The sequence below is a fragment of the Aulostomus chinensis genome, chromosome 17 (genome assembly GCF_037954235.1).
Source record: "Aulostomus chinensis isolate RoL2024-O1b breed Wild chromosome 17, RoL_Achi_v1.0, whole genome shotgun sequence".
Classification (NCBI taxonomy): Eukaryota; Metazoa; Chordata; class Actinopteri; order Syngnathiformes; family Aulostomidae; genus Aulostomus; species Aulostomus chinensis.
Genome location: NC_141336.1, coordinates 20,891,161 through 20,918,679, shown reverse-complemented (window position 1 = coordinate 20,918,679; position 27,519 = coordinate 20,891,161). Strand labels below are relative to the sequence as shown.

The 27,519-nt window shown below is 45.5% G+C and overlaps 2 protein-coding genes across 7 annotated transcripts in view; one reads left to right on the top strand and one right to left on the bottom strand.

Annotated features, from left to right (window-relative positions):
- Nucleotides 1-419: 419 nt before the first annotated feature.
- LOC147246752 (zona pellucida sperm-binding protein 3) lies at nt 420-3,018 on the top strand. The gene is made up of 8 exons (XM_086183164.1): nt 420-1,002; nt 1,088-1,200; nt 1,280-1,386; nt 1,458-1,632; nt 1,714-1,828; nt 1,901-1,980; nt 2,058-2,146; nt 2,345-3,018. Exons 1-8 carry the CDS (start codon nt 550-552, stop codon nt 2,929-2,931), a joined length of 1,719 nt encoding a protein of 572 aa, XP_086039290.1. The 5' UTR covers nt 420-549; the 3' UTR covers nt 2,932-3,018.
- A 246-nt stretch (nt 3,019-3,264) lies between these two features.
- LOC147246751 (uncharacterized) overlaps nt 3,265-27,519 on the bottom strand; it is a 29,433-nt gene continuing 5,178 nt past the window's right edge. For 5 of the 6 annotated variants that reach the window (XM_086182933.1, XM_086182935.1, XM_086182937.1 and 2 more), the window contains exons 2-8: nt 22,237-22,543; nt 9,805-9,948; nt 9,625-9,668; nt 9,364-9,499; nt 9,047-9,157; nt 5,024-8,809; nt 3,265-4,135 (exon numbers count right to left, since the gene is read on the bottom strand). In XM_086182933.1, the coding sequence (XP_086039059.1) occupies nt 4,086-4,135; nt 5,024-8,809; nt 9,047-9,157; nt 9,364-9,499; nt 9,625-9,668; nt 9,805-9,948; nt 22,237-22,519 (4,554 nt within the window). In that variant the 5' untranslated portion in view covers nt 22,520-22,543 and the 3' untranslated portion in view covers nt 3,265-4,085. Of the gene's footprint in view, nt 4,136-5,023; nt 8,810-9,046; nt 9,158-9,363; nt 9,500-9,624; nt 9,669-9,804; nt 9,949-11,537; nt 11,862-22,236; nt 22,544-27,519 lie in introns of those variants that run through there. The other variant, XM_086182938.1, reaches the window with a different exon arrangement.

The window sequence follows — 27,519 nt, the reverse complement described above, 5'->3', positions numbered from 1 at the left end:
ATAGTAATAATAATAATCATAAAATACCACCATTAATTTGAAACGGGAACAACGCCGGTAACTACAGGTTATCATACTATTCATACCCGTAATTTTGCACTGAAATACTGATATTAAGGAAGCAGCAACGCAAATAAGGAGAGTTGAGTCTTACTCAATGAGTTTGGGAATAATAACTGGTATTGGGTGTCACTTGGTCATGTGACAGGGCGCTTTTAGAAATAATCAATTTTCTACTGAAATATTCTCTTCTATCCTTTCATATTTTTTTTTCTTTGTCAGTCCAATCAAGTAGTATAAAGTTGTGGACCTGGTCATGAGGAATCCTCTCTAAATCCGACATGATAAGACTTCCACATAAAGTCTCATTTCATATCTCCACCGATAGGGGCACGTTACAGATGAAAGTGACTCCGGGTCATTGGATTGTAATTTATTGACAGTCCCTAAATCAAACTGGTTTGACCCACTAATTGGGTCCAGCCGTGACTGATAGCGGTTTTACGCGCGGATTAAACAGGAAAGGTAGCAAGACACCAGTCTGCTGCGATGAAAACAAAGTGGCGTCTCTTCTGTATTTTGTGGAGTTTTCTGTCACTTCCTGGCCCCGGCAGCTGCACGGCGGACACCTATGACCCTCCGTCGGCTCTAAAGAGGGAAACCGTCATCAAACGCGTCTCTCAAAAACCCACATTTGACGCAATCAAGCCGTCAACAGCTGGCGAGAGAGAATCCAGGCAGAAGTTCCCTGCCGGCTTCCATCCACCGACACCTGCGGCGCCTCGGGCAAAGACCCAGTCCGGTTTCGCTGCTCTCCCGGACGTGTCAGTAACCTGCTCCACGTCGGACTTTCTCGTCCGGGTTAAACCGTCGTTCTACGGCTTTGGCGCGGATGCTTCAGAGCTGAATCTGGGCGGCACCTGCAGAAGCACCGGGGTTCTCCGACCATACGGTGACCTGCTCTTCAAATACCCGCTGACAGCGTGTGATTCCCAGCGTGAGGTAGGATGAAGTCCGTCTGGAACAGTTTTTGTTTTTTGGTCAGGCTTGTTCTGCTTCGAAATCACAGCCCCCCCCTCCCCGACAGTTGCGTCCGGGGTATCTCGTCTACAAGTTCAGGCTACATTACGAGCCTTCGCTAAAACGGTTCCCGAGCAGAGCGCATCCGTTCGACGTCGTGATTGAATGTCGTTATCAAAGGTATTACTCGTTTGATATACATTCGAGGGTTTGCCACACTTCTAACCTCCAAAAAAACCTAAACCTCCACCCCGCTCAGGAACCACCACGTCTACCAGCTGGCCGTGAAACCCACCTGGCAAACAGCTGTCGTGCTTAAAAGGCTCCGAGGTCGTCCCAGTGACTTCCAGATCCAGCTGATGGATGGTATGTAAACAAATGTCTGTTCTTTTAATTCTCGCGAATGTCTGCTTACTGGCTCTAATGTGACCTCTCAGATTCATGGAGCGGACCAGCCAAGTCGGAGGTGTTCCAGCTCGGTCAGACGCTTCACCTCCAAGTCTCTGCTCCTCAACTCCCCGCCGGAGAGAAGCTCTACGTCAGAAGCTGCGACGCTGCACCGTCCAGTGGCTCCACATCATCCCTCAAATACACAATCATAGGGAACTCCGGGTGTGTTACTGGAGAAAAAAAACCGACTTTAAGCTAAAGGTCATTGGTGTTCTGAGATCAGTGTCTCCTGGTCATTCACAGCTGTATGCTGGACAGCAAGAGAGAACCTGGAGCTTCTCGGTTCATCTCTCGGACAGACAAGAGCCTCAGATTTTCCCTGAAGTCCTTCCAGTTCATCTCTGACCCAGACACCGAGGTGAGGATGATGACTCGTGTCACCTCAAGTCCATCCGATTCAAACGTCGCTCACATTCGTGTCCACTTGTAGATCAGCGTTCACTGCAGGCTGATCGCAACGTCAGAGAAGCCGAGCGCTGCACATAAATCGTGCACCTATGAAGGGAGCAGGTGAGCTTCTAGTCCAGACTCGTGTATTCTTTCACGTCTTTCCTGGTGGACTGAGTGCGTCCATGTATCTTCCACAGGTGGAAGGCCCTAACAGGTGATGACGCTGTATGTAAATGCTGCGATTCACAGTGTGTGACCTTGAAGCCCCCGAGAGCCACAATGGAAGGTTTGTGCATTTTTGTTTTTTTTTAAATATTCAGTTTAGTAGTGATGCAGTCAGCCAGTCTGAGATTATGAGGTTGTTTTGGTTTCCTCCTAAATGTGTTAAGTTAGGGATCCCACCATCTGGAAACAGAATCGCATTGATGCATTCAAAATATGTCTGCTTAAAAAAAACCAAAACGGCATCTCTAATTTTTCCAAGGCTCTGCCAGAAGTAGATTGTTGTTGGTCTCCGATCAGCCGCTCGCAGAAGAGGGTTTACTCCCAGTCAGCCCCTCCATGGTCAGCCTGGGAGGAGACGGCGGGACCACTGAGCTGGACGGTCCCCAGATGTTTGGGGATTATTTGGATGGACTTGACTATGGCGGGGGTGAAGAAGAACAAGACTATGTAGAAGAAGAGGAGGAGGAGGAAGGGATGCTTGAAGAGGGAAGAGGACTGATCATTCTCGGAGAAATGTTTGAACCCGAGTTAGAGACGTTTATTTTCAGGAAGAGGGCGGATGGGGAGGAGTTTGGAGACCCCGATTCCAGCGAGGACGGGTCGGGTTATGAGGCCAATGAGGATAATTTAGGGAACAAAGGGGCGGGAGGGTTTGAGGGAAGGGATGTGGAGAGGATGGTCCATGGGAACCAGGAGGAAGGTGAGCGGCTGTTATCACAGGCCAGTTTGCAGGGAGAAGTGGACTCTGAAGGCGAGGAGGAGACGGGTAGAGGTGAAGTGCAGTGGGAGTGGAATGATGACCACTCGCATGACGGGGAGAGGACCTGGTATTTCACATGGAGGTAGTATTTATTTAATGAACCCATCTGTACTCCACTTAAAAAAGAAAAAATTCTAATTTGTCTCAAGACATTTCAATAAAAACATCAGTTAATTTTGGCTCATCTGCTTGTTTCTACATGTTGTCGTCAAATTTAAAGGTTCATTTTCATTATCGAAGCATTTGTAACACTGACAAGAGGTCATATCAATAATCCCTCAATTATTCCAGATGCTAAACATGAATACATCAGTAACTGAAACCAGTAGGTTATGTAATTCCCTCACATATCAGAAATGAAAGAAGGCTGAAATAAGAACACGCGTGACGACAAAAAAAAAGCAGAAAAGATGTCATGTCGTAAATCTTTATTCTTTATAAGTGAGCATTTATCGCATAGTTTTTAAACAGTCTACTGTTCAATGCAAGAAATATGCTTATGTTCGAGCCTTAACTGAGAAAAGCCTCCATTATCAGCAGCAGAACTGTGTGTCGCTAAATAAAGATTCCATTACCTGACACGTTTGACCCTCCAACACACTGAGGGTCACGCACAGAAATAACTGAATCATCGAGGCCGACGCCGTGAATTTGTGACAAACGACATTAAAAAAAATCTGGCTCTAACTAAGAGCTATACACTCACACACTTGATTTAGATAAGGATTTTAGAGTTTTAAACAACTTTGCAAAGAAGACATTACATCTGCAGAGACCCACATCTGAACGTGACAGGGGAAAAAAAAAATAACTTAAGATTATTCATATTTTTTTTGATAAACATAAATTGCATGAAACTCCTTTGAACATAACGCATCCTTACTGATGAATTTACACGTCTGCTAAATTTACAGCTGAGCGCCCTAAAAGTCCCATTGTCAAAGCTCTGATTCAGCAGGACACAAGTGGTACAATCATTAGGAGCCAGTAGAGGGCAGTATATTCCCATCTCTTGCAACAGTAAAGTTCAGAAGACCATCTGGCGAAGAAAGCGTACTGTGTTTACTCAGTAAAAATGCTAAGTGTGCACTTGACAATATGACCCACACCCTTAACATTAAGTTCCATGGTTCTTCTTAAGAATCCACCACATTTCAAAATAAAACTTATCTCACACAAACACCAGCTCGCGGCAAAGTCAGTGTCAACGGTCAGTCCTTCCCAGGTCATCTTCAGACAATCATGTCCCTCCTCCTTCTGCAGTACCCGCTACAGTCTTGGTTGTTGTCTCTGAGGTCGAAGAATATCAGCGGTTAGTCTAACGGATAGTTGTATAATAACAGGTTATTAACCTGTCAGGTTGCCTCTTTGGACACTTAGCACACAGGTAACAAACTGAGTGAAAACCAACATCAAGAGGTTTCAGTTTTCGGCCACCATGATTGGCCAGAAAGCTTTGATTACACATCGGTATGGAATATTAAAGCCACACTTCACCAAAAAGTGTATTTGGCATTTCAAGTACGCGCAAATCCGTGTCTTGAGCTCGCAGAGATGTTTGGGTTTTTTTTGTGTCAGCATTGTGAGTCCAGAACGCAGGAGGATTCAGGATATTTGGCTGTCAGGCGCCATTAGCCTGAAGCTAAATACACATGGTTGGTTCTCTCTACATTCTGGAGTCACAAAGCAGCAAAACAAAGAAAAGCATCTTTGTGTGCTCAAGACACCCATTTGTGAGTATTTAAAGCCACTTTCTGTTGGTTCCACCGTCGTCATGTTTGACGTTACGCAAACAGGACGATTGAAAAAAAGTCAGCGCGGAGGGCTGTGACGATGTTTTTCAAACAAGACACAAATTACTTCCTAGTTACATCAGACCCGAGCTGCAGCCGGGAAATATCATGTCGACTGCAAGGTCACTTGACCTGAGATTGAATGCTGACAAAGTTCTTTCCCAGCACAAACAAAAGCCAGATGTTAGCAGGTGCTCAAGGGGTTTTGTGGCTAATGGAAAAGGGGCTTGAGCCATTCCAGAAAAATGGTCCCACAAACCAACTTGATCCCTGCCACGAGGGGCTCCTCCACCCATTTTGTCATGTTTTCTTTTAATTTGTCACACATTAAAATCAGCATGTTCAAACATAAAAAAAACCTCAGGTGGGCGTAATCTCATCTTACCTGTGATGCTCTCTGGTTGTGCTTCCTGTCCAGCAGTGTCTTCCACCCCGTCACCAGTCTCCGCTTCTTTGGCCTTTGTCACGGGTTTTTTTGCAACAGGCGGTGGCATCTTGACTGGGATTCTGTGTGAGGTTGTGTTGGCCTCCATTGCAGGTTTGGTCTCCATCACCACCTTGTTGCTCTTAGCGAAGATGAAGCTTGCTGTGCTGGTGGGGGACTGACGGACGGCTTTTGGTGATGTGGGCAAGTGGAGGCTGAGGCGAGATGGAGGGTTTTCTTTTGATCTGGCCGCTGTCCTCAGGCGGATGGCCTCCTGTAAGTTCATGGAGGGAGAGGTTGTCATGGCAGGAGGAGACTTTTTTGTGGGGGAGAGGGCTGCGGGTGAAGATGAAAGGGGAACCCCAAGGGACGGGGACTTTGGCAGAGCTGGGGGTGAGGTGACGATAGCGGGTGGAGAAGTGGATGTAGGAGAAGTCATGATGAGAGATCTTCTGATGGGCTTCTGAGGAGCCTCATTACTGGCAGATGAGGTAGGGACCGGATTGCTGGGCTGCTGGGGGGTGACGGTGACCTCAGTTTGGCCTGGCTCCGGAGCTTTGGGAGGCTCTGGGCTGCTATTAACATGCCGCAGCTTGACCATCTGCAGAATGGAAGGGGTGATAATAGCACTAGGTTCCTCTTGTTGTACAACGGGGGCAGACGGTGACTCTTGGATTTTCTTTTCTGTGCTTACAGGACTCGGCTTGTGCAAAATGCTGGACAGACCCTGCTCTGGGAGAGGTGGAGGTATGGGAATGCTTACAGGTGGGGAAGCAGAAGGTTCCTGGGGCTTCTCTGGTGACTGAGAGACTGTAGGAGCTGATGGGATGGAGGCTTCACACGGTTCTGGATGGGAGAGCTCTTGGGATGCTGGACCATCAGAGTTCAGGGGAGTATCCTGAGGGAGAAACTCGAAGGGAGGTGGAGGGGGAATACTTTGAGGGGGGGTTAGAATACCATTACAAGAAACAGAGCTAGCTTCAGATGTGAATGAGACGCTCACAGGCGGAGGCAGTGACTGCAGGGGTGGAACCGGTTCCGGGGTTGGTGGAGGTGGAATAGTTTGTGGTGGGCAGAGTTTGCTAACAGGTGTTACCTCTTCAGAGGTTTGAGATGCATCCTCAAGAGAAGGTGGAGGGGACGCCTCTGTGTACGATGGAACAGAGACTGCTTCAGGAGGCGTAGGGGAGACCTCTATAACTGGTGGAGGAGACACCGTCTTGACCAATGTGTGGGAGATGTCTTCCACAAGAGAAGGGTGAGCTTGAACCAGAGGAGGGGGGGGCTCCTCAGGTATCACAGGACTAGCTTCGTTAAGTGGAGGAAGACAGAACTCTGTGGGTGGTGGTGGAGAAATATCTGTAGGTGGTGAAAGAGGGACTTCTTCAATTGTTGGAAGAGAAATCTCTTTAGGTGGGGGTGGAATGATTTCCTTCATCATAAGAAGGGGGTCTGCTGTAACTGGCGGAGGCGGGGCCGTATAGGCTGGTGGAGGAGGGATGTTCACGGGTGGGGGTACAACCACCTGTGATGTACTGAGCTGCTGTGGTTCAGCCTCTGTGCTCACCTTAACACCTTCTGCTTTCACCACCGATACACCGTTTGCGCAAGATGATTTAAGCTGCCCGGTATTTGCAGCGCCAGGAACGGACCCCTCCGTACTAAATAAGGGTGGAGGTGGAAGGGGAAAATCTATGTCTTCAGGCACACTGACCACTTGTGCCATTGGTGGAGGAGGTGGGGGCCAGGACGACTCAGGGGATACAACAGGTTTGCCGGGAGGAGGAGAGGGAGCTGGGGATACGCGCGCTAATGAAATGGGAGGTAACGCACCCATTTTTGTTTTTACCTCAGAGGCTTGTGTGGACGTCTTTTCTGATTCTTCTTCTCTCTTTGCTGCCAACCTTTCTTCACGCTTCTCTACAGCCTTTACCAACATCCCGTTCAATATGTCACTTACTCTTACTTTCTCATCTTTTTCTGTCACGTTGCCATTTCCTTTCAAATCTACGTTCTGAGTCAGTCTTTCACTGTTCTCTTTCTGAATCTCTGCTTTCAAAATACCACTTCCTTGAACCTTCGTTGTTTCCAGCACTTGCAGAGTTCCGTTAATCGACTCCACTGTTACGGTCGGATTCTTCTGTCTTCTCTCTCCTGCCAGACTCTTCATAGAACCCTCCGTAGATGTACAGGGAGACTGCCTCTGCTGCCTTCTGTCTTTTGGATTCTTTTTTATAACATAATTGTAATCAGGGGCCGGGGGCCCCAGCAGCAGCTCAAAGGTACGCTTGTTGTGAGCCCAAACCTCCGGGGGAGGGGGAGGAGGAGCGTGGACTTTAGGTGGTGGTGGAATGTCAAAGAGTTCTCTCAAGGCTCTCACGGAGGGGCTGATGCTTGCAGAGTCCACTGAAGTGTCAGGTGGAGGATCCTTGGTGGATTTCACGCCTGGCTGTGTGAGCGGAGATGGAGCGGGCGGAGAGGACCCAGGGAACAGCCTCTGGAGCTTCGCTAAGATGCCTCTCTTGTGCCTCGGCGATGAACTGGTCGGTTGCTTGGACAGCTGTGGGGATGTGCAGTCCTGACTGGAGTAGCCACTCGATGGGGAGACTATTTTTTTCTGAGGTGATTCCTGCTTTTCCTTTGACATGTCTTTGGGAACTGTCCCATCAACCTTAGTGGAATCTTGTGTCTGTGGAGCCTTCAGCTGGGATTTAATGCGGTGAAATGATGCAGAGCCGGTAGAGTCATCCAGGGAGCTGGTGTCACCGTTGTAGCCAGGGCTGTCTATGGCCTTCATGGAGGCAGGAGAAGATCGTAGTTTGTTTTTTTCATTTTCCTCAACCGAGGCTGAGATGGTGTGAAGAGATGATTCTCCTGAAATAACCTTAAGCTCAGCCAGATCACGCGATCGCCGCTTTGCCTTGTTGTGCAGAGAAAAGGAGCGACTTGGAGGAGGAGGAGCCCTCTTGGGCTTCATGACCGAGAGGCTACGTGCAAAAGGCCCTTCTCTCTTACCCTCGTTTCCCTTCCTATTGAGCTTGCCATTAGTGGTGTATGTGGAGGCCTGGACTACGACTGTGTCCTCGTTGGCGGAGGTATCCTCGTCCTGTGACCTCTTCTGTATGGGGGTGCTGCTGCTGGAGATGGTGGAGGAGTCTGACACCAAGGTTTCCGAGGACTCAGAGTTGCTCCAACAAGAGCTGTCTGACATATTGTGGGGGTTGTGTTGGGAGGCGGAGGTCATGTTGGAGCGCTTGGAGGAAGTGGTTCTGAAGGAGGCTCTGGAGGAGGCACGGGAGGGCGCTGGGCTGGACAGCAGCAGGCTGCTCTTGCTGACGGTGCGTACGCTGTTGCGACTTCGTCCACGGCTAATTTCCACCACATCGATGGACGGTGGGAGCACAGCATTGGGAATGATTTTAGACATGTATGCAGCCTGGGGAGACATGGACATGACAGGGCTGGGCAGCTCCTGCTGGGTGCTGTTGGCAGTGGTCATCGAGGGAACTGCCAGGGACTGACGCCTCTGCCCATCTGGGAAGTCAGGGCCAAGCCGGTGCAGCAAGGCCAGGTCATCCCTATGTGCAGCGTTGGCGAGCTGCTCGATTTGGTCTTCTTTGATGACGTTCATGTTCGAATCTGCTGTATTTTGTATCCCATCAGTGGTGGGGCTGTCACCAGTCCCGCCATTAAAAAGCTGTTCCTCCTCTAAGTTCGAAGCCTGTGCCCAGCCCACTCTGTCCAGCCCTGGTAGGAGACAGGGGGGCTAATTAGCACACCATCAACGTACCCTCCCAATTCATGCTGTGTACATCCACACAGGAAAGACAATCAAGTGTGAATTACATTAAAAACACATGCCAGTTATAAGAGAATCTTGAGACCATTACGATCCTGAAAATTAAATGTTCTCAAACCACATAATTCAGACAACAGTCAAAAACATTTCTTGTTTTTTTGTTTTTTAACAGATGAGCTTCGTACCCAGTTCTCTCTGGACATGCCGAGGGATTCCGGCAACAGTCTTCCTGTGTCGCCTTCGAGTCTTGGCCTTCTCAGACTGTTTCCCGGAGTTTAAGGGCCTGAATGTGGATCCTGGTCAATCAAGAGAAGGAGTGGAAGGAAACTAACATTACTAACACCACAAATTGCTAAATATTTAAAATAAAATCCAACTGCACTTGAGAAATATGTGACATCGTGAGATTTATTCCACCCGCTGCTCAACTCTTCTTATCAACATGACCTGCACGACTTTGAATCTGCATGCACATAAAGTAGTGGGCTTGTTGTGAGGTTACCTTGCCTGGTGAGTCCGGAGCGAGAGGATCTCGTGGACACGGACGATTGTACCGAAACAACGGAGGAAGTGTCAGGAATGGTGCTGTCAGTCGTAAACCCTCCACCCTCACCATCCGTCTGGACTGTCATTGTTGACTGGCAGAAGCAGAAGACGCAAACGTATGTTAATCTTTCTGGAATAACAAAAATGTGCGCACAAGAATTTCACACTTTAACGGAACAGAAGAAAATTGGAATCCAGGGCTGGAAGTGCCACTTACAATAGTGCTTTCATTGTCTTGGTACTCCACTCCATTATTGGTTTCTGCAAGGAAAATCATCAAATCTGAGGATTTACAGTCAAGTCAATATAGTTCATAATCTGTGATTAACATCCTCAAAAAGCAATGTGCTCGTATCGACACGGTGGCATGGAAAAACTGGGTCTCTAATGTTTGTACCTTCCTGCTGCATCATCTTTAACCCTTCCAGCGCCTCACTGTGAAGGTCCTCCAGGTACTTGGGCCGGCTGGCCTCAATGAACACGTTCTCCTGGAACTGGGGGGTTGCTGAGCTGCTGTCATCATCATGTCGCTTTGCCACAGCTTGAATAGAGAGACAAGGGGGGTGGGGTGGTGGGGGGATCAGCAGGGATCAACTCGCAGCTCTGCGTTACTGTAACAGTAGATAAGGTGGCCATATGGATGGGACAAGAGCATTCAGGTGGACACGAGGAGGAAAATTAATATCCTTGAGCTTGAACTTCTGTCCTCCTCGTGCCAGATTAGTGTCTGGTGACCTTCAGAGAGACTCAAAGAGGGATTATAACATTAGAAACCTATGTTCAGAGAAATATGCTCGGAATTATGTCACAACTAAGGATCAACCAGTTGTAAAACTGGCTGATTATTGGCCTTGAATGATCAGCATTTTTCATATAATTGGTATTGGCATATTTCTGTCAGTGAGATGATTTTTTTCCTCTTCTCAGTAATGTACAAGAATAATACAACACTTAAACATCGTTCTGAGTAGAGTCGGTAAAATATTACTTGGCTATTCTGTTTTTTGATGCATTTCAATAAAGACCTGCTGGGAACTCAAGACACTTTAATGCTCATTTAAAAAAACAAAAACAACTTTTGAGGGGTTATTTTATCAGCATGTTCATTTATTTTGAAGCCTGTTCAAAGTTTAAACTAAAAGCACATTTCTAAATATCATGTTCAGAAGGAGCCTTCCGTTAAACTGACGTAAATTTAAAGGCAGCTTTGTGTTGGAGACGAATTTAAACCCTGACTGCAAGAGAATATTTGCCACAAGTGTCAGTTATCGGCCTCCTCGGTTTATCAGTACAGTATCAGTCACACATCCTGAACCGCTTCCACCTTTAACGGCAAAATACATAACATAACATGTTGGGAACCCCCGGTGCCATCCCACAAGAACAAGAACTCAAGATATAAATTGCATTCAATCACACGCAAACCGGAAGCTGTGCTGTTCCTCGCACAGTGCAACTCACTAGAGATTCCTGTGAATTCTGCACCTGAGCGGAAGTAATAAAATAAATAGAAAGAAGAGGGGGGAAAAAATGAAGCTTTATGTTTGTGATCTGCTGACCACCTGGGATGTGATGGCATGCGACTGGAACACATATGGTGCCCCCACACTCTCGGGCCACAGTCTGGGATCACGGGACTAACAACCTGCTCAGACACTTTTATGTAATAGCGACAGCTGCTCCACATTTAGCCACCTACTGTACTTAATTGTCCGAACTGTCACTGTAAGACCATGCTGGAATTAGCCTGGGCAGCCATGTGCTCAGGGATCGCTACCAATGGCTACTACTGCCTCTTCTGTAACAGCATTAGAAGCAGACAAATCCCAATAAGCGTTTACCTATAAATACATGTCCTTACACCCTTTCCTGCAATTAAGAGAAATTAGAATATAAATCATAGCAAATCTATATATCAGCATACACTGAGTTTTATGTTCTCCGGCCAGAAGAACCACACTTGGCTGTCTTTATCGGTTTTCTTGAGAGAGCCAGTCCATCCGGCCCTTCTTGGTCATATTTGAATACCAAAGACATTTTAGCAATAAAAGCAGGAGCAACTGAGTCACAAACCATTCAGGTCTGTTGGCTGCTAATTATAAGCAACTAACATGTGCTGCTTTCACTCACCTTTCCTCTTAAAGATGGTGGGGAAGCAGTGGAAGTTGGCGTTTACGTCATTCGTCAGAAGCACCACCATGACCTCTCCTTTATCTTGTCAAGTAACACAAATGTGCACAGAAACAACACCTGAGTTCTACTGAGGAAAAGTTTCTAACTTCCTCTTCCTCTTTCACATCCACAGGTACAGTTTATAGTCTGTTGGGATGAAAAAAATATATATGTATATAAAAAAAAAATCCTTTGAGGACCAGAGCAGGATTGTAATCTCGCTTGTTTGTGATGAAGCTGTTTTTATCAGTTCAGTTCCGTGCAGAGCGGAGAAGGTCCCAACAGCCAATACACAATCAGAGCTCAGACACTAATCCTCAGCAGCCTAATTCCTGCCATCCCTCTTGCTGCCCATCTGAAAACACGCTCGCCCCTGATTGGTCCGTCAGGACACAGATCAAAACCATCATCATACATGTAAACACTGAAAGAAGGGAAGAGCTGTTGTCAGGGATTTAAGAGCAAAAGTTGTGTTTTTAAGTAACAAGTCCTTTGTTAAAATGTACAACAATCTCAGTGTCGAAATCCATTCACTGAGGGTTCAATCACTTAGCCACAAGAGGGAGTGCGTGGATTGAAACTATTCATTCCTAAAACAAGATTAGAAACATGTTTGAAAAGCAGCCTGCAGCTCCCAGCACATGGACACACATGTGAAATATGTTCCCTGTTGTTTCCAGTTAGGGTTTGTACAGTAAGAATACAGAAGACAACAGAGTCTCCTGACAGTTGAGCAGAAATTTAGATTCTTAGCGTCCAGTTCCTCACTCAGAGCTGCTTCACACTCAGTCACATGGCTGACTTTTTCCTCTTGGTTTGTTGTCTTGTTTGAAGACATCACAACTTGTCTGCAGCGGAGTGGCTTATTCACTTCCTGGTGTGCTGAGCCGACATGACACGGAATGTATGACATGTGAACGAATGGAAAACATTCCCATGGTTGTGGTCCCGCCGAGTGACTCAGACAAAAGCAGTTTACAAAGAGACGAGAGGGAATTAATCAATCTCACATGTTAGAGATCACTCAACGGAATTGGCAGTTAAACGTGGAAGCTTGGGTTTTTAATTATGAACAGAAAGTTGATCCGCATGCATAGTTTGAAGTCGCCAGTATCCAGTTCCCATGCCTGAACACACACTGGACTGGAGGTGCAAGGGCGGGGCTCGGCTGCATGGTAATGAGGGGCTCATATTATCACCGATGATCACACTGGAAATTGTGTAATCTCTGATGTATTAAAGCACCATCTGTCAGTGGTGGATTGTGAGGAAGCTGGTGGTATTAACAGGCTGGAAGTGATTAGGTATGGAACCCAAACTGATGTTTACATCTCAGATTCGAATAAACCGACTGCGTCTGAATCGATTTGATCCCGAGTTGTATATCTAAGCCACTAGAGAGGAAAAACAACGTGCTGCAGACACCTGGCTGGGGGAATTAAAATGGCATTTTTAAGAATTGTGCTGTAAATAATAGTGGATTTAAAGTAAAAGAGCAATCATCTGTTGGCAAACGTGGTCTGATGAAATACAGATTCTAGAAAATAAACAATCAAAATATACCACCTCACCAAATGCCAGTCAAACACGCAGCACTGTTGGTAATTTGTTACCGATGTTTTTGGGTTTTTTTTTTGTGTGTTTATGTTGTCTTTGTTGATCTCTATTACCGTTTTTGCTCAAGAGAAATAAAAAAAAACAACCCATAAATAAATCCCTTTCCGCCCTTAATCACACCAACTTTGAGCAAATTAGATTCCATGTTACTGAAACGACATTTGACGCTGGCCGCTGCTTCTGTGCCTATCGTCTGATTTGCTGTTGCTCGACAGCGAGCCAAGCAAGACACCGTGTTTGTTATTTATCCATTTAAACCGATGCCGGGGAGGTTTTCTTCTCTGCAGTACCACATATACGTTTCGGGGATCCAGCATATTTGATTTTTGATGATGTCTCATATTAAACGACTGATTGGGATGATGGTCTATGTTTACCACTGTTGATAGCATCTGTAATTTACATGATGTGATCTTTCTGTGTACACGGAAAAACACACGCAAACCCTGAGTTTGGAAAGTTAACTTCATACACTGAAGGCTGTTTCCTGGTCACTGATGGGGAGCAGAGGTAGAGGGAAAAAAAACAAAAAAAAACAAACAATATTTGCCAAAATGAATGACGTACATACAATATTGTGAATCCATAATATAATTTTAACAAGCTAGCAGTGGTTCAGTACTCTAAATTAGCCAAATCACAAGTTCAGGTATCAGAATCAGCATTGTAAGGAATGCAACACCTGCTTTGGGATCAGGTCTGGCCCACTAGACCGCCCAACATGACACTAACACTTCAGTGAGACCTCTTTATTTTCCTCTGGACAGAAATCAGGTTAAAAAATTGCTTCTGGATTTTCATAAACTGTCCATTCATTGAAGTATCGTGTTACATTTTCTGTAAATTTAATTTACAAGACAGCCTAAATACTTCTTTTTAAGCCTTCATCAGACTGCCAAGAATACAATGCTCGCGGAGAAAAAGACAGAATCTTTACTTTTTTTATTTCATTGAATTTTTTTAACCAAAAAAGATCAAACATAGCTTTATGTAGTCAAGTTGCACTCGAATCAGCCTGAAAAATACCAACATAACCAAAAACATAAGGCATGAACTCCACGGCCTCCATTTGTAGCAACACACACCAAAATGACTTTCTAAACCTAAAAGACATGTGGAGCTCACATAAGAAGGGGCGGGGGGGCAACTGAGGATTTTTGTGGCATTACTCTTCTCCAGGAATACGCTCTCAAGTGATTTATGCTCCTCTAAACCTGCATGGCACAACGCTAAGAGCCAGGGAACCATGATTCCTTCAGCCTCAGAACGCTCGTAGCTCAAATTTATAGGCCTGAGCTGTAGAAAGCACAGTTCACACATCAAAAGAGGAACAACCTACCACAGACGAGATGCGACTCTTCCAGGAACGGCTTCATGGGAATCAAATATATGCAAATACCCCCGCGACACACATACACACACACACACACACACACACACACACACACACACACACACACACACACACACCTCAAGTCTCTGCCCTGACTTGCCTCTCTCTTGTTTTGCACCATCAGACAGACAACCATGCAGAGGCATTCTCTCCAGCGCTGAGGGTGCTGTCTGCCAGGTGCTTCAGCCTTTCTAATCAGAACAAAAGCAACTGAGCACAATGCAAAGACAGTGGGAAAAAAAGCCAAAAGCCCACTGCTTCTGTATTAGTCCTGTTACACCGGGCACGAGTGCTTGTACGGGTGAAGGCTTGTGTGCTAAAAATAACACCACATCACATCTGAGAGGGAGGATGGAAGAATGAGTGTGATGCAGATATTATGGCAACATCTGGCAGGCAGATTGACACAACAAGCATGTATCACCACTAAAAGATACTGACAAATATTTTGTGCATGTACACTAGCTTCCATCCTGAATGGCCTCTCAACAGGGGTGGGGAAAAGCCCTGCTCAGAGACTGCGGTGCCAGCTTCACAAGGCCATCAGCAACAAATCAGATCCAATTATAAAAAAGTCCAGGAGAATGTGAAATATTCAGGCCTGCTGGATCTCCCTGGAGCTGAGAACAACGTAGCCACTGGCTTCCTCTACATGTGATTACAGACCATAAAACAAGACATTGAATGCATCTGCTACGTGTCCCTGTGACCTTTGACACTGACACACACACACACACACACCCACACACACGTGTTCTCAGGTCATCCTGGAGTCAGTGTTGTTTGTACTATATTTGAAGAAATTGTCTGGAGGCATCGCTGAGACATTGTGTTCATGTGATGCCACCTTGAGCTTTGATCGCCTAAATCTTTTCAGTTCGTCTCCCACTTCCAGTGGACGTTTGTGCCAAATCTTAAAAGAAAAAAAAAAAAAAAACTCATCGTGTTCCTCAAGTAGAACAGACAACCTGGAATCGTGCTGTCTCCAGCTCACAGCTGTCAAAAATAGCTCACGTTATTGTGAGCACAAGGGTGTTTATTAGGACACACCGTATGACATCATTAGGTTAGAACTCCATCAGCGTGTCAGCGGCATGTCAGCCTTGTAGCTGCTGCAGGTGGAGCTGGTTTCAACAACTTCATATAAAGGTTGTACGTTGCAGGCGTTGAGAGGAATCGGAGACAGAAGGAGAAATTTCTGATACAAAAATTCATTCGATCGTTCAAATATTCAATGACATTTTTTTTTGAGGAAAAAAAACAAAACAGAAAACGTTTGTAGCGCTGGTTTAATCTTGAACACCGTTGCTTTCTTTAAAGCTTGTTCTACTAACTCTCGTGTAGAGCCTTCACAGTCACGAGCGAGTAAACCGTCAAACAAATTTAGTGAGGTGGAAGTGATAAGTGAAGCATAAGATGTAGGAACATAAACGGTGTGTCTGAGTAAAAATACATCATTTTCCACTACTGGCCTCTTAAAATAGAACATTTTAACTCTGATGATTAAAAACTGTGACATCATTTTCATCCACATGGCTGTAGGGGTGTTCCACTCTCCGAGGCAGTTCAGCTACGGGGTGAACCGCAGTAACACTTAGCACAAATATTCATGCTGCTGGCCAATGATCCAGCAACTTTTCCACTAGAAACATGCCATGGAGTGGGCATTTGTTTTGAATTCAATGACAAGAGTGTCTGCACACTCTCATTCTGAACGTCTTCTGTACCGATCAGGTGGAGCTCCAACGATCAACACCCTAACACCTCTGGGCACTGAGACAGCAGGTTATGCTGATGTAATCATGGCAAGTACTTCAATTACAGTACATACAAGTGAAAAAAGTGCAGGCTTATCGCTAGGAGTCCTTGAAAGAACAGCGCGTTCTGGGAGAGAAAAACTACAACAACAACCAGCACCTTTATTACTGAAACTTTCTGCACTAGTTGAGAACAAAGTTATCTTCAGCAACAGCACCGCAGATTTCTGTTCCTCATGATGAGTCATATTCCTCCAAAAACCTCCTCATTTGATTGAAAAATACTGAGGGGTGACTCACAAAACTTTCCAAGCACATACTTATCAGTCTCTCTGTGGACTTACCACAGTGTGTTGGCAAATATGTTCCTGACAACAGGCTGTGCAGTTGTTTAAAGCTACAAACATCTCATATCTCCACGATGAAACCAAGTAGGATTTGACCATTCTGTTCAGTTTGGTAACACTGACACCAAGACTGCAAAGAATAAAAAGGAACTTGATGATGGGAAACTCAAGCACATTATTCAAATGGGACTTGAGGGCAAACTGACACTTAGTGAACCTGATTTGAGTGACCTGAATATGATCCTCCGCCATTTGGGTGTGGCGACTCTGCACCTACCGAAATAAAATCCTCGTAAACTCTCATAACACTCTGTTACCATAAACAGTCCAAGCGCTTAATAAGCATGTGGTCTACTTCCGAACCATAGATATTCCTTCAGCCTCACAAGACGTATCAGCAGATTAAAGAAATACTTGGCCCAAAAGGTGTATTTGCCCTCACAAACAGGTATCTTGCGCTCAAACGGACGGGTATTCTCATTGCTTGTTTGTGGCAGAAAGAGCCAGTTACCTATAGTTGGCTTGATGCTAATGGCAACTAACGGCTTGCCACAGTTACACTGACAAAAGGGCCCAAAAATGCCAGTTTACATGCTCTCAAGATCCCAGATCCCGGGTGCTGCTGGAGGAGGCTACAGACCTGAAGAGGCTCAAGCTGCCACCCGTAGCTCCACCTGCTCACGTCCCCGTCTGTCCATCAGTCTCTTCCCTTTCTCTTTCTCTTCAACTCTGTCCCTCTCTTTCCTTCTCTTTATCCGTTGTCCTCCATTATCTGTCTTTGTCTCTGCCCTGCTCTCCTGCTGTCTTTCCCCCAAAACCGGTCAAAGCAGAAGGCCGTCCCCATTGAGCCTGGATTTGCTCCACGTTCCTGCCTGCTAAAAGGAAGGTTTTGGTGGCTGCTGTTGCAGGATGTGCTTGCTGATGGAGAATTGTTGCATGTAGATTCATTGAAGGAGTGAGGTGCTGGACCTGCTCTACTTGGAAAGTGTCATGAGAGAACTTCTGTTGTGATTTGGCGCCGTACAAATAAAATTGACTTGACTTGACTCAAGTGCATTTTTTTTAATATCATCCGGTTCAATTCATTTTCATCGTGGTGGCGGCAAAGTGGAAGTGTTGTAGTTAGTTTATTATTTAGTTCAAGTCAAAGTTTTTGTGGATAAATGAGAATAAACAACCATTTTGTTGTTGTTAGCTTATGCTAGGCAGTAGCGTCACGCTAAATCTAAGTGGCTGGCTCCTCCTGCATTCTGGAGTCCCTCATGGGTGATACAGCAGAGGAAAAAAAGCCTCTTTGAGACGAGGACACCTGTTTGTTTTTGTTTCATGTGTGTGTGTGTGTTTTTTAAATTAAGTATCACTTTAAGTAGCCGCAACTGTAACTTTCAGATAGTTCACATTTGAAGAGGCACGCCCTCTCAAAGTTCCTTAATTGTTTCCCTCATGCTTTCCCACTGAGGCTTTATAATTTAACAAAAACCCATCACAAATAGAGTAAATAAATACCTTGCCTGTGATAATGGCGCCATCTCTCAGAGGAATACGCCTCCCGGAGGTGACAGCGAACCTAAAAAGTAGTAAACTGCTTCCCAACGTGAGAGGAAGAAAGTGAAACTCGGTCAGTTTCCACAAACCTGTTCTTCGTTGTTTCATCATCACAACAACACCAACGTGCTCGGTGTCTCATAAACACAAACAAGTGCAGCTTGGCAAACCATATTAAAAAATAGTTCCATTTCTAATTCAGTGTATGAATAAAACAGGTGTGAGGAGCATTGTTGGGCCTGGGTGTTAAAGGACTTCACCCTAAAGATGTAATGTTGCTGCTCCGCGCCGATGTTTGCTTCTTTCACTTCCCTTCAGACGGCCAACAGCCACTCTGTCCACGTGTCTTATGTGCCATCCCAAGGATAAAAACTGCAGCTTCCCCAAAAAAAAAAAAAACCCTAACAAAAACACACCTTTTTATGCTGGAATGCCATCTAACTTTTTTTTTTTTTTTTAAATACAATATAACCAGTTTGAAGCTGAAACACCTGCATCTGTTTCTAATCAGACACTGCGTTACAAGATTAGTGTCTCATTTGTGTCAAAGTGCGACCACATAGCACCTTAAACTGACAAGGCTTTAAATACAAATACAGCCGGGCGCAACAATCCTGCATGTCCACGACACAAATATTCATCGGAGACAGCCAAATGAAGTAGCTCAGTATCACGTATCATGGCATGTGAGCCAAACACACACACACACACACATACACACACAAAGGGCTCCCTTTATCTAGCTTCCTCAAAAAAAATATCTTCATAAAGCTAAGGAATGCAAAGAATCTCAGAGGGAGTGTTTGGGGCTAACAGGTGACCCTCTGATGGTACCTTGATGGAAGTGTATGACCTCATCAGTCATGTCCATTTAGTTTCGCTGAGAGAATTCCTCTTAAAGCCCATTAAGAACTCAACAAAAATCTGAGAGGTTACATAAGAGAGACGTGTCATCTTGTTGTACAGGATCCAGAGGAGTGACAGCTCTGCTGGGAATGCAATAACCATCAGACAAGAACCCAAAGACTCAGGTATGACAGCTAAAGCCACTCGAAACAGAGGTTGCGTGACAACAGATGACCTCTGCCTTTTGACCTGGGATGGAACCAAACCTCTGTTACTGAGGGAGACAAAGCAGAGGAAGAGTGAGGTTTCCACAGTCAGAAGGTCCAGAAGGCCAGAGTTTATCGCTACACACAGGCAACTGTGCAGGTTCCCTCTCTGCTCAAACAAGATTCGTGGAGTTTGAGCTCAATCTTTGTTTACCAAATGACTTCCAAGCAAAGAACTAGATAACTCTATGCAGGGTTTGGGAACTCAACCTGAAAGAGCGTCTAGAATTAGGAGAGTAAAATGTTACCGTGACGTGATCCCACATCGAACCCTCCATCACCTGTTCATTAGTATTTGAATGAATCGGTCAGAAATTCACTCTAAAAGCTGGAACGATCTGAACGGAGTAAAGGAGTTCATCGTATTTGAGAGATTTGGCCTCTGCCACAGACCCCCCCCCCCCACCCCCCCACCCCGCGCTCTGTCACAACGTTTTGCAAAACAGCTGAAAAAACACTGGAGAAGAGGCGTGTGATGCGTTTGCTTCAAAACTCTCACTGGTCTGAGAGTTCCACAAGGTTTGAATTGGTGCGAATCAAAGTATTCATCAGGTCTTCATACGAGTCGCATACCGACGCGCTGCCAGTGCCAGTGTCTCGGCGAGAGGAGGAGCAGTGTGACTGGAGGGGTCAGGAAAAACAGAACCCCTTGTTCCTTTCTCACTGTAACAGTCCTGGCATGGCTTTTAATTAACTGGCGCTCGGCCACCATACCAGGCATTTGGCGGACAGGAGGCCCCTTTGGCATCAATATAGATCATCATCATCACCAGACGCTCAGCGACAAGTATACAGTTCTCTGGGCAGGAGCGGTACAGTAGTCCTGCTCTGCAAATAAAACTCCTCAGACAGCATTTCAGGAATTGGTGAGCTTCTTCCTAATCAGAGGACCCATCTGAAGGGGAATTTGCCCTGATTGTCAGCAGCACAAACAAACACTAAACAGCCTGTTCCTTGGTCAGAGGACACAACATCAGCATATCTTAAAGTAGTCAACACTTGTAGCTTTAAAAAGAACCCATAAATCGGTTCTTAACTGTTCTTCTGTTTGAGTGCGTAGTGCGAATGCGCGGAGAAGTCTGGGCCTCCGCCTGACACTGGAGGGTAGCCTCCGAGCTGACCTTGGAGAAACATGTTATCTCTTTCAAGGTTTACTTTCTCTTGCATAAAACAAAAACCCAACTGCACACTGCTGGAGTGGCTCAATATAAAGCAAATATTGTGCAATGCCGTCTACATACGTACGCACTAGCTAGTCCATGCATTTGTCATCAACCAAAAGCACAGATATGATGAAATATCCACATATTCATCTTTTGTTGTGGGTATAGTTCGCCTGTGTGATCATTGGGAAATACCCCTGGGCTGGAGGAGAGGCAGCAACAGCAACAAGCGGATCCTCCTCTGTCTGCACAGCAATACCCCAGGACTACCCACGCACTGCCAGACAAACACAAATTAAACAACTCTAAACACACAGCGTTGCTACATGTGTGTTTTTGCTTGTTTGTCTGATGTGGGTCTCGTATCCGTGAGAAAAAGTCGGAATTCGTGAGGATACGAAGCTGAAGTCACATTTCAAAAACACAGTAAACTGGAAAAAAACAAAACAACATTCAGTCTACTTGTTGCACTGAGAGCGAAAAAGAAAACTGGTTTGGAATCGTTTAGCAGGCTGATATATGAGCGCACATGTGCAAGCTCGGACAAGATCTGCTCAGCCCAGGAAAAAAAGCAATGCGGCTGCACTTTTCTTCAGAGGGTGCGAAGATGTATTTATGTGATTATTTATGTGTAGGAATCTGTGTTTTGCTTCTTTTTTTATCATTATTGTGTCCCTTCAACTTCACGCATGCCCAGAATAGACGACAGCCGCAGAGCAGCACTCCACCCTCGCGCATAACCTGCACACCAGGTGAGCGAGTGAATATATCACAGAACGGGACAGACAGAGATTTTTTTTTCACAGCAAACAAAGCAATCCTTGAGGTCAGAGGGTGAGTAGGAAGTCGGTCTGTTCAAACACGCCTCCAGTGAGCAAACATGCATGTCTGAGAGCCAAGGAGCAGGATATTCCACTGGTTCCCAGCTACTTCTTCCCACTCAACTCCAAAACTCTGCTACTGCTCCATGGGCATTCACTACCATGTGCTCTAAGAGACTACAGCACTGCTGGGCTAGTAACTCCTCACACTGATTCACTCCATCATCTGTTCATCTCATTCATCGATATTTTTCAGGAGGCCATCTAGTAATCGGGCCGTCATTGGCAGGGCTGGTATTGCAATTGTGATATGATTTACAATATCAGAAGCAATCATCATTCACTCATCAATATTCATATTTTAATTGACAACTATATTGAAAATATAATGATACAAAACCAATATATTTCCTTAGGTCTGAAGCGACGAGCATGTGTGAATGTTCCAGGCCTGGTGTTGATGTACAAAAGGTCAAATAAACTCTCGACCTTGACTGAGCTCACAGCGGAAGCGTTGGTCTTCCACGACACACGTCTTCTAAAGTCTTTGACATCCAAAAAAACAAAAAAACAACCTGATAATCAGGAGCTGACTGATTGTGTTCAGGGGAAGCGAACACAGAATTCACTATGGGTTCATGTAAACATGATTAGCCAGGTTAAAATTCCCCAACAGACATTTGTCAGAACCTCCCAGCAGCTTCCTCCCGTACTCCATGGCTTGATTTGTTTATGTAAAGCTGTACTTCACAAGTGTACGACTTCATCTTAACTTCTATTCATAGATCAGTACGGACGCAGAGTGTAATTCATTATAAACTAGAACACAACTGCAGAGGTAAACACTGGTGTAATATAACAGAGAGGATGTGATGAGCGTAAATCATCCTGTGGGCTCTTACCGTGACTGTTTCCATGTGAATGGGCCTGTCTTCCTGACTTGTGGCCTGACTTGGGTCCACCCTGCTGCCCGTCTAAGGCCAGGTCGAGAGCAGGACCCAAACCCAGTCTCTGCCCATTAGCGTCGAGATCCTTCCTCTTCTTACCCTTCAGCCAACCCAAAGCCCGACCCAGGGAGCGACTGCGCTTCTTCCGACCCAGTTTACTGTGCTTCTCCTGGGCAAAAATGTCAACCACATCCTGGGGAAGCAGATCCCCACAACCCAGCGAGTCACGGTTTGACATACCACCTCTCCTGGGAGTTAAGCCCTGAAAAAAGAGAAGGGAAGAGAGAGGAGGCAGGTATTGAATTTTACTATCGCTTGACAGGTTATTATTGCAGATTTCTACTGTCATCAGGCAGTCCATCACAGTCATTCTGTCATAGTGTGCAGTGGCGTGCAAAAGCTGGAAGGAAAACAAACCCAGCTGCTATGTTCCAGAAGATCAGGACATTTAACATCTGAGTTGCTGCAGAAGAACCTTTCAAACTCAAAGGAGCTCAGGTCTAATTATCGCCTGCCTTCCAGCTTTGATTTCCCCTCACCAGGGTTCATTATTCTCACGCATTTCTGGAGTTCCTGTCATGGCGCTCTTCTGGGTACAGCACAGAAGTAGCTGGGTGATGTCAAAGAAAGCTTAGCAAGGTGATTCCAGCATTAAAAACCTAAAAGTACAGGTTTGGAAAGGGGCATGGCAACAGAATAAAATGAACAAATCTAGCAGTCTGATCCAGTAGACACTGATAGATTTTGTACCAATTTAAAAAACAAACAAACATTTGACATGTGCCTAAAGCGTTGTTTTAATTCTTCAGACCACTCCACTTGTGTTGTCCTGCGTGTCCCTGGGCGCCGCTCATTCGGCCCACACAGCCAGCCGACTGAGACCCCTCTCCCCTGCCTCTAAACCAAACTTCACAGTTCTGCAAAGAAAGACCTGGCACCGCTCCCTTCATTCCATAACATGGAGTCATAATTCACAAAGCCGCACCCCTCAGCTCATAGGCTTTTAAACACATGCACACCAGCACACTAGGAAGAGTCAAAGATTAGACAAATAAACCATCACCACTGAGGTGTTTTGAAGAAACCCGGTCCATTCATGTTGGAGTGGTTTCTGTCCCACATTCCTTACTGTGTTTAACTGTCTTCCTTTATCATCGTTTTTCATTCTGGGCGCAATGAGCTCATTGCCTTCCTTCTTCCTCCTGCTTCCACCCTTCACCTTGCTAAACTCCTCTTGGGGATCAGCAGCTTACACTGGGCGTCTTCCAGCGGCATACTTTATTAGATATTTATCTCTGAATCAAGGGCTAAAAGTAGGAGCACCCTTTTAAAGCTGACGGGAGTGGGAGCTTGTAAATAAGCAGACAAAAAAAAGGAAGGTGGGAGTGAAGAAAGAGTGAAAAAAAATTATGAAATGCTTGAGGATTTGTTATTGAGAAAGTCGATGAAAAGTTTCTGGATGCTGCGATGCTTCACAGTCACGCGTGACTAACACTGCTGACAACTTTCAGGATTACTAAACTTTTAGTAACTGTCTCCTGGAAGATTTCCCTTCCTCACACAAGAGTCAGATGAAACTGCCTGAATCTGTGTCGTGTTCTGCGGCACACAAATGTGACTTTTCTAAATAACTTCTTGTCATCAAAGTAAGAAAACCGGTTTGGATGCAAACGGAATTTGTATTTGGCAGATCTGCACTCTTCAAAGAGCCTGACATGGACTTGGTCGTAAATTAACCTGTACTCAGTCACATCTTCGCAAAGTCAGAATGTGGGAACATAGGAGGAAGCTTCTCAAAACCAGTGGTTGTCATTAGTTTCGATACTGTTGGGGGGAGGTCTGCATGCATGCATAAAGCTCTGGACTTAAGGCAGAAGAAGAGTACTTTACATACTTGAATTCTTTATAAACGTAATACACGTGGCGTTTTTTTGGAAGTACTTTGGTTCCTCATGTAGCCAAGTTGAACTTGTTATTCAGCGCAGCACATGTCGTGGAAACACTACACAGGGTGAGTTGTAGTGAAAGGCCTTAAAAACAGTGAACATCCATCTTGTAGAGAGAAAAGCACCAGGCCTCTCTCCCTGCACGAAGCCCTGTGTTTCTCCGGCTCTGAATTACTGTCATTTGGCCATGACGAAGGTCTGTGCATCTGTATTGGCCACAGCCGCAACAATCAGACGCCTCTCTTGGGAAAAAGGGGGCTGGTTCATTCATTTATAGCCCGAGAGGATGCTGGGAGTGTCACAACTCCCTGGATTAGAGAGCAGTACTGGGAACTCTGGGATGGAGATGCAGAGGACCACCCACTGGACGGACTTGCAGCCCCGGTCACAAGGAGTTGACTCACGCTGCCGTTTCCATGATTACACATAACAACCTGCGATTATCAGTTTTGCAAACAGATTTTAAGAGGTGACACAGTTGAGCGTCCTTAAAACTGTCACAGCTCTTAAATTTCATTTGTTTGATAAGGTCTTCTTCTAAAATATTTACTTAAAGGCTTACAAAAGTAAACTTCACATCTATTAAAGGGAAAGGTAACTTGACAGCACACAGAGAGCACGCACCTCATCCAAGGTGAACTTTCAGCCCCTCGCACATCCTGCAACCACTAGGTGGCACTAAATTCACCTCGATGTCTTCAGGCCTGGACTCTCAAAAAGGTTAAGTGAGGAAAACACGATATGGGGTCCAGTTCCCTGCTCTTTGAGAAAATATATCAAATTGGCCGGATCACCATGGTAACACCATTTAACTGCTGTGACCCGTCAAATTTCACCAAACTGAGATGGATCAAGTCGACCTGCTCGGAGGAGTACATCTACGCAAAAGAAAGCACGACATGTCCTGTTGCTGCGATGACTGATCCGCCCAAAAATTAATCGGCTTCTTCCCTACGCCATCTCTGCACCCTTCCACAAAGTTTGGTGAAAATTGACCATGTAATTTCTTTCTTTCTTTCTTTCTTTTTTTTAAAAGAATATTTCTGCTGAGACAACAAACAAACATCACCCAAAAACCTTACCTCCTAGGTGGAGTAATGAGTTATAAAAGTCTCAGCGATAGACAGCAACATCTTAATGACAGACTCGATTCACTGCCTCAGCAATTACTTACAACCCAACCACACTTCTCATTTCAAACCAGCCGATACACAACACACACACACACGCGCACACACACACAAAAGACTGGGGTGCAATATTTTTTGAGGCTTTGACTGCACACTCATACCAACATCTCCTACAAAGCAAGGCATCAAAGCAGGGTGTACGATATTAGCATAACTGGTCATATGGAATAAGCCCAACACAAACACAAACACACACACACACACACACACACACACACACACACACAGCCCCAGCAGGCATGTGTCTCAACATGCTGTTTACTTATCCTTTAGAAAAGACGTCAGGCTTCTACACTGAACGGGAGGTACGGCTCAAACGCTGCAAACCTCAACGCAGAGTCAACACCTGCAGCTCTGACACTGACAGCGCTGTGTACACATCAGCTGGAAGCAAACCGGGACTGATAATAGTTTACACACAGTCATGATATAGACTGAGAGACTCAGCGCGTCTGGAAATGGCAGGTATTGATGGCATCGGTTTTAAAAGCTCTAATGTCGTGCAGCTTCAGGACGTGAATTCCACAGCAAATCTGTTTTGTTTTTTTTTCTCCAGTCTTATGCAGGCAGGTCAACAGAGTTAAAGCAACACAAAGCGCTGACACCTGCTTTGCCCAAAGCAAAGCACAGAAGCAGAAGTAACAGTGCAGATATAAGCCAGGGCCCAATCCCAGGATGATGGAGCAACACTGGGCTCTGCTGTAGCTTTTTACTAAAGTGAGAGAGGGAAATCCAGTTCTTGTTATATTTGACAATGACTTCGCTGATGTGACTTCAGCAACCTTAAGAGATCTGAGTCAAAGGTGAAGTGTCAATAAAGCCATTTTCCGTGTTTGTCTTCACCACAATGCCTTTAAGGTGGGGTTTACGCCTCAGGATCTTGTTTGACAGCCTTTATAACCTCAGCTCTGGACTCTGGATGGTGCAGGGGCCTTCTGTCTGCGACCAAAAACTCCCACAATACCAATTTTAAGCTCAAGTGCAATCACAGCCTTATCAGCTCTGGCAAAACATGAACAATCCGCAGGCGTTGGCGGGGCTGGCGGGGGTGTCTACAGGAACTGGGGCTGCGAGTGCAGGGAGTCATTCACACAAGGAGGCTGACGGAGCAGACGGCTTCGTGGGGATAAGGCAGTGCCAAGAGGGAGTGGCAGCGATACAAACAGCCACCTTTGTTTGAATTAGAACTGGCTCGGTCTCACCAGGAGGGCATTCACATCCAGGCCCGACTTAGCTGTCAGTGAGTGAGGTTAAAATCGGGTTTAATGTGGTTACTCTGTGAGAGGAAAATAACAGCTCTATCCTTCCGGGGGGGGGGGGGGGGGGGGCGTGTTTGGATCTATTAAAGTCTTCCTCAGTTTAGCAACAGCCTTTTTGAGCAATAACAACGTGTAAACTACTGACAGAGTGACTCTGAGTAAATGGCAACTGTTAAGCAACTGTGAAAACTGGAGTTACTGGGCGTTGCCTGTCGTCTCTGTTCATCATCAAACAAAGGAGAGCGCCGCTACTTAAGAGCAGGCTGAAGCAACCTTGTCTGTGCTAGAACTCTGCCCACTTGGGACTAACAAGCTGCACTGATTGCCAGGAAGATCTCCTCTTCAACAGAAATACATTTTGTTCTGGCAAAGAAGATGAGGAAAGGCAAAAGACAGCAGGAAAACAGCCGGAGTTTTAGCACGGCCATTGACTAAAAGGTGTTTGTGCTTACATTCTCTCCCTACGTGTATACACAGTACAGTAGCACATATTTCAGCCCTGATGTCTAAACAAAAGAAAAAAACTGATTTAAAACGTATTTTTCGGCAGTTTTGATGAGAGTTTACCGGGTTAAAAGTTTTACAGACGCTGGTTAAAGCGCCCCGACCAGGTCAAATGATTTCATATCATTTCCTAGGAAATCCTGACTGATATATTCCCACTGTGGTCCTTGAAGGACTTCGTTCCTCCTATTACATTATCCTTTACAGCACCGCTGACAACATTAATCCAACTTTGGATAATAAACACTTAAAATTTGTGGATTCTGCCACATATGCTTTAATAATACGAGAAAATCCACTCACTTATCATCCTCTTTCACTATCTTTCTACAACAGTTT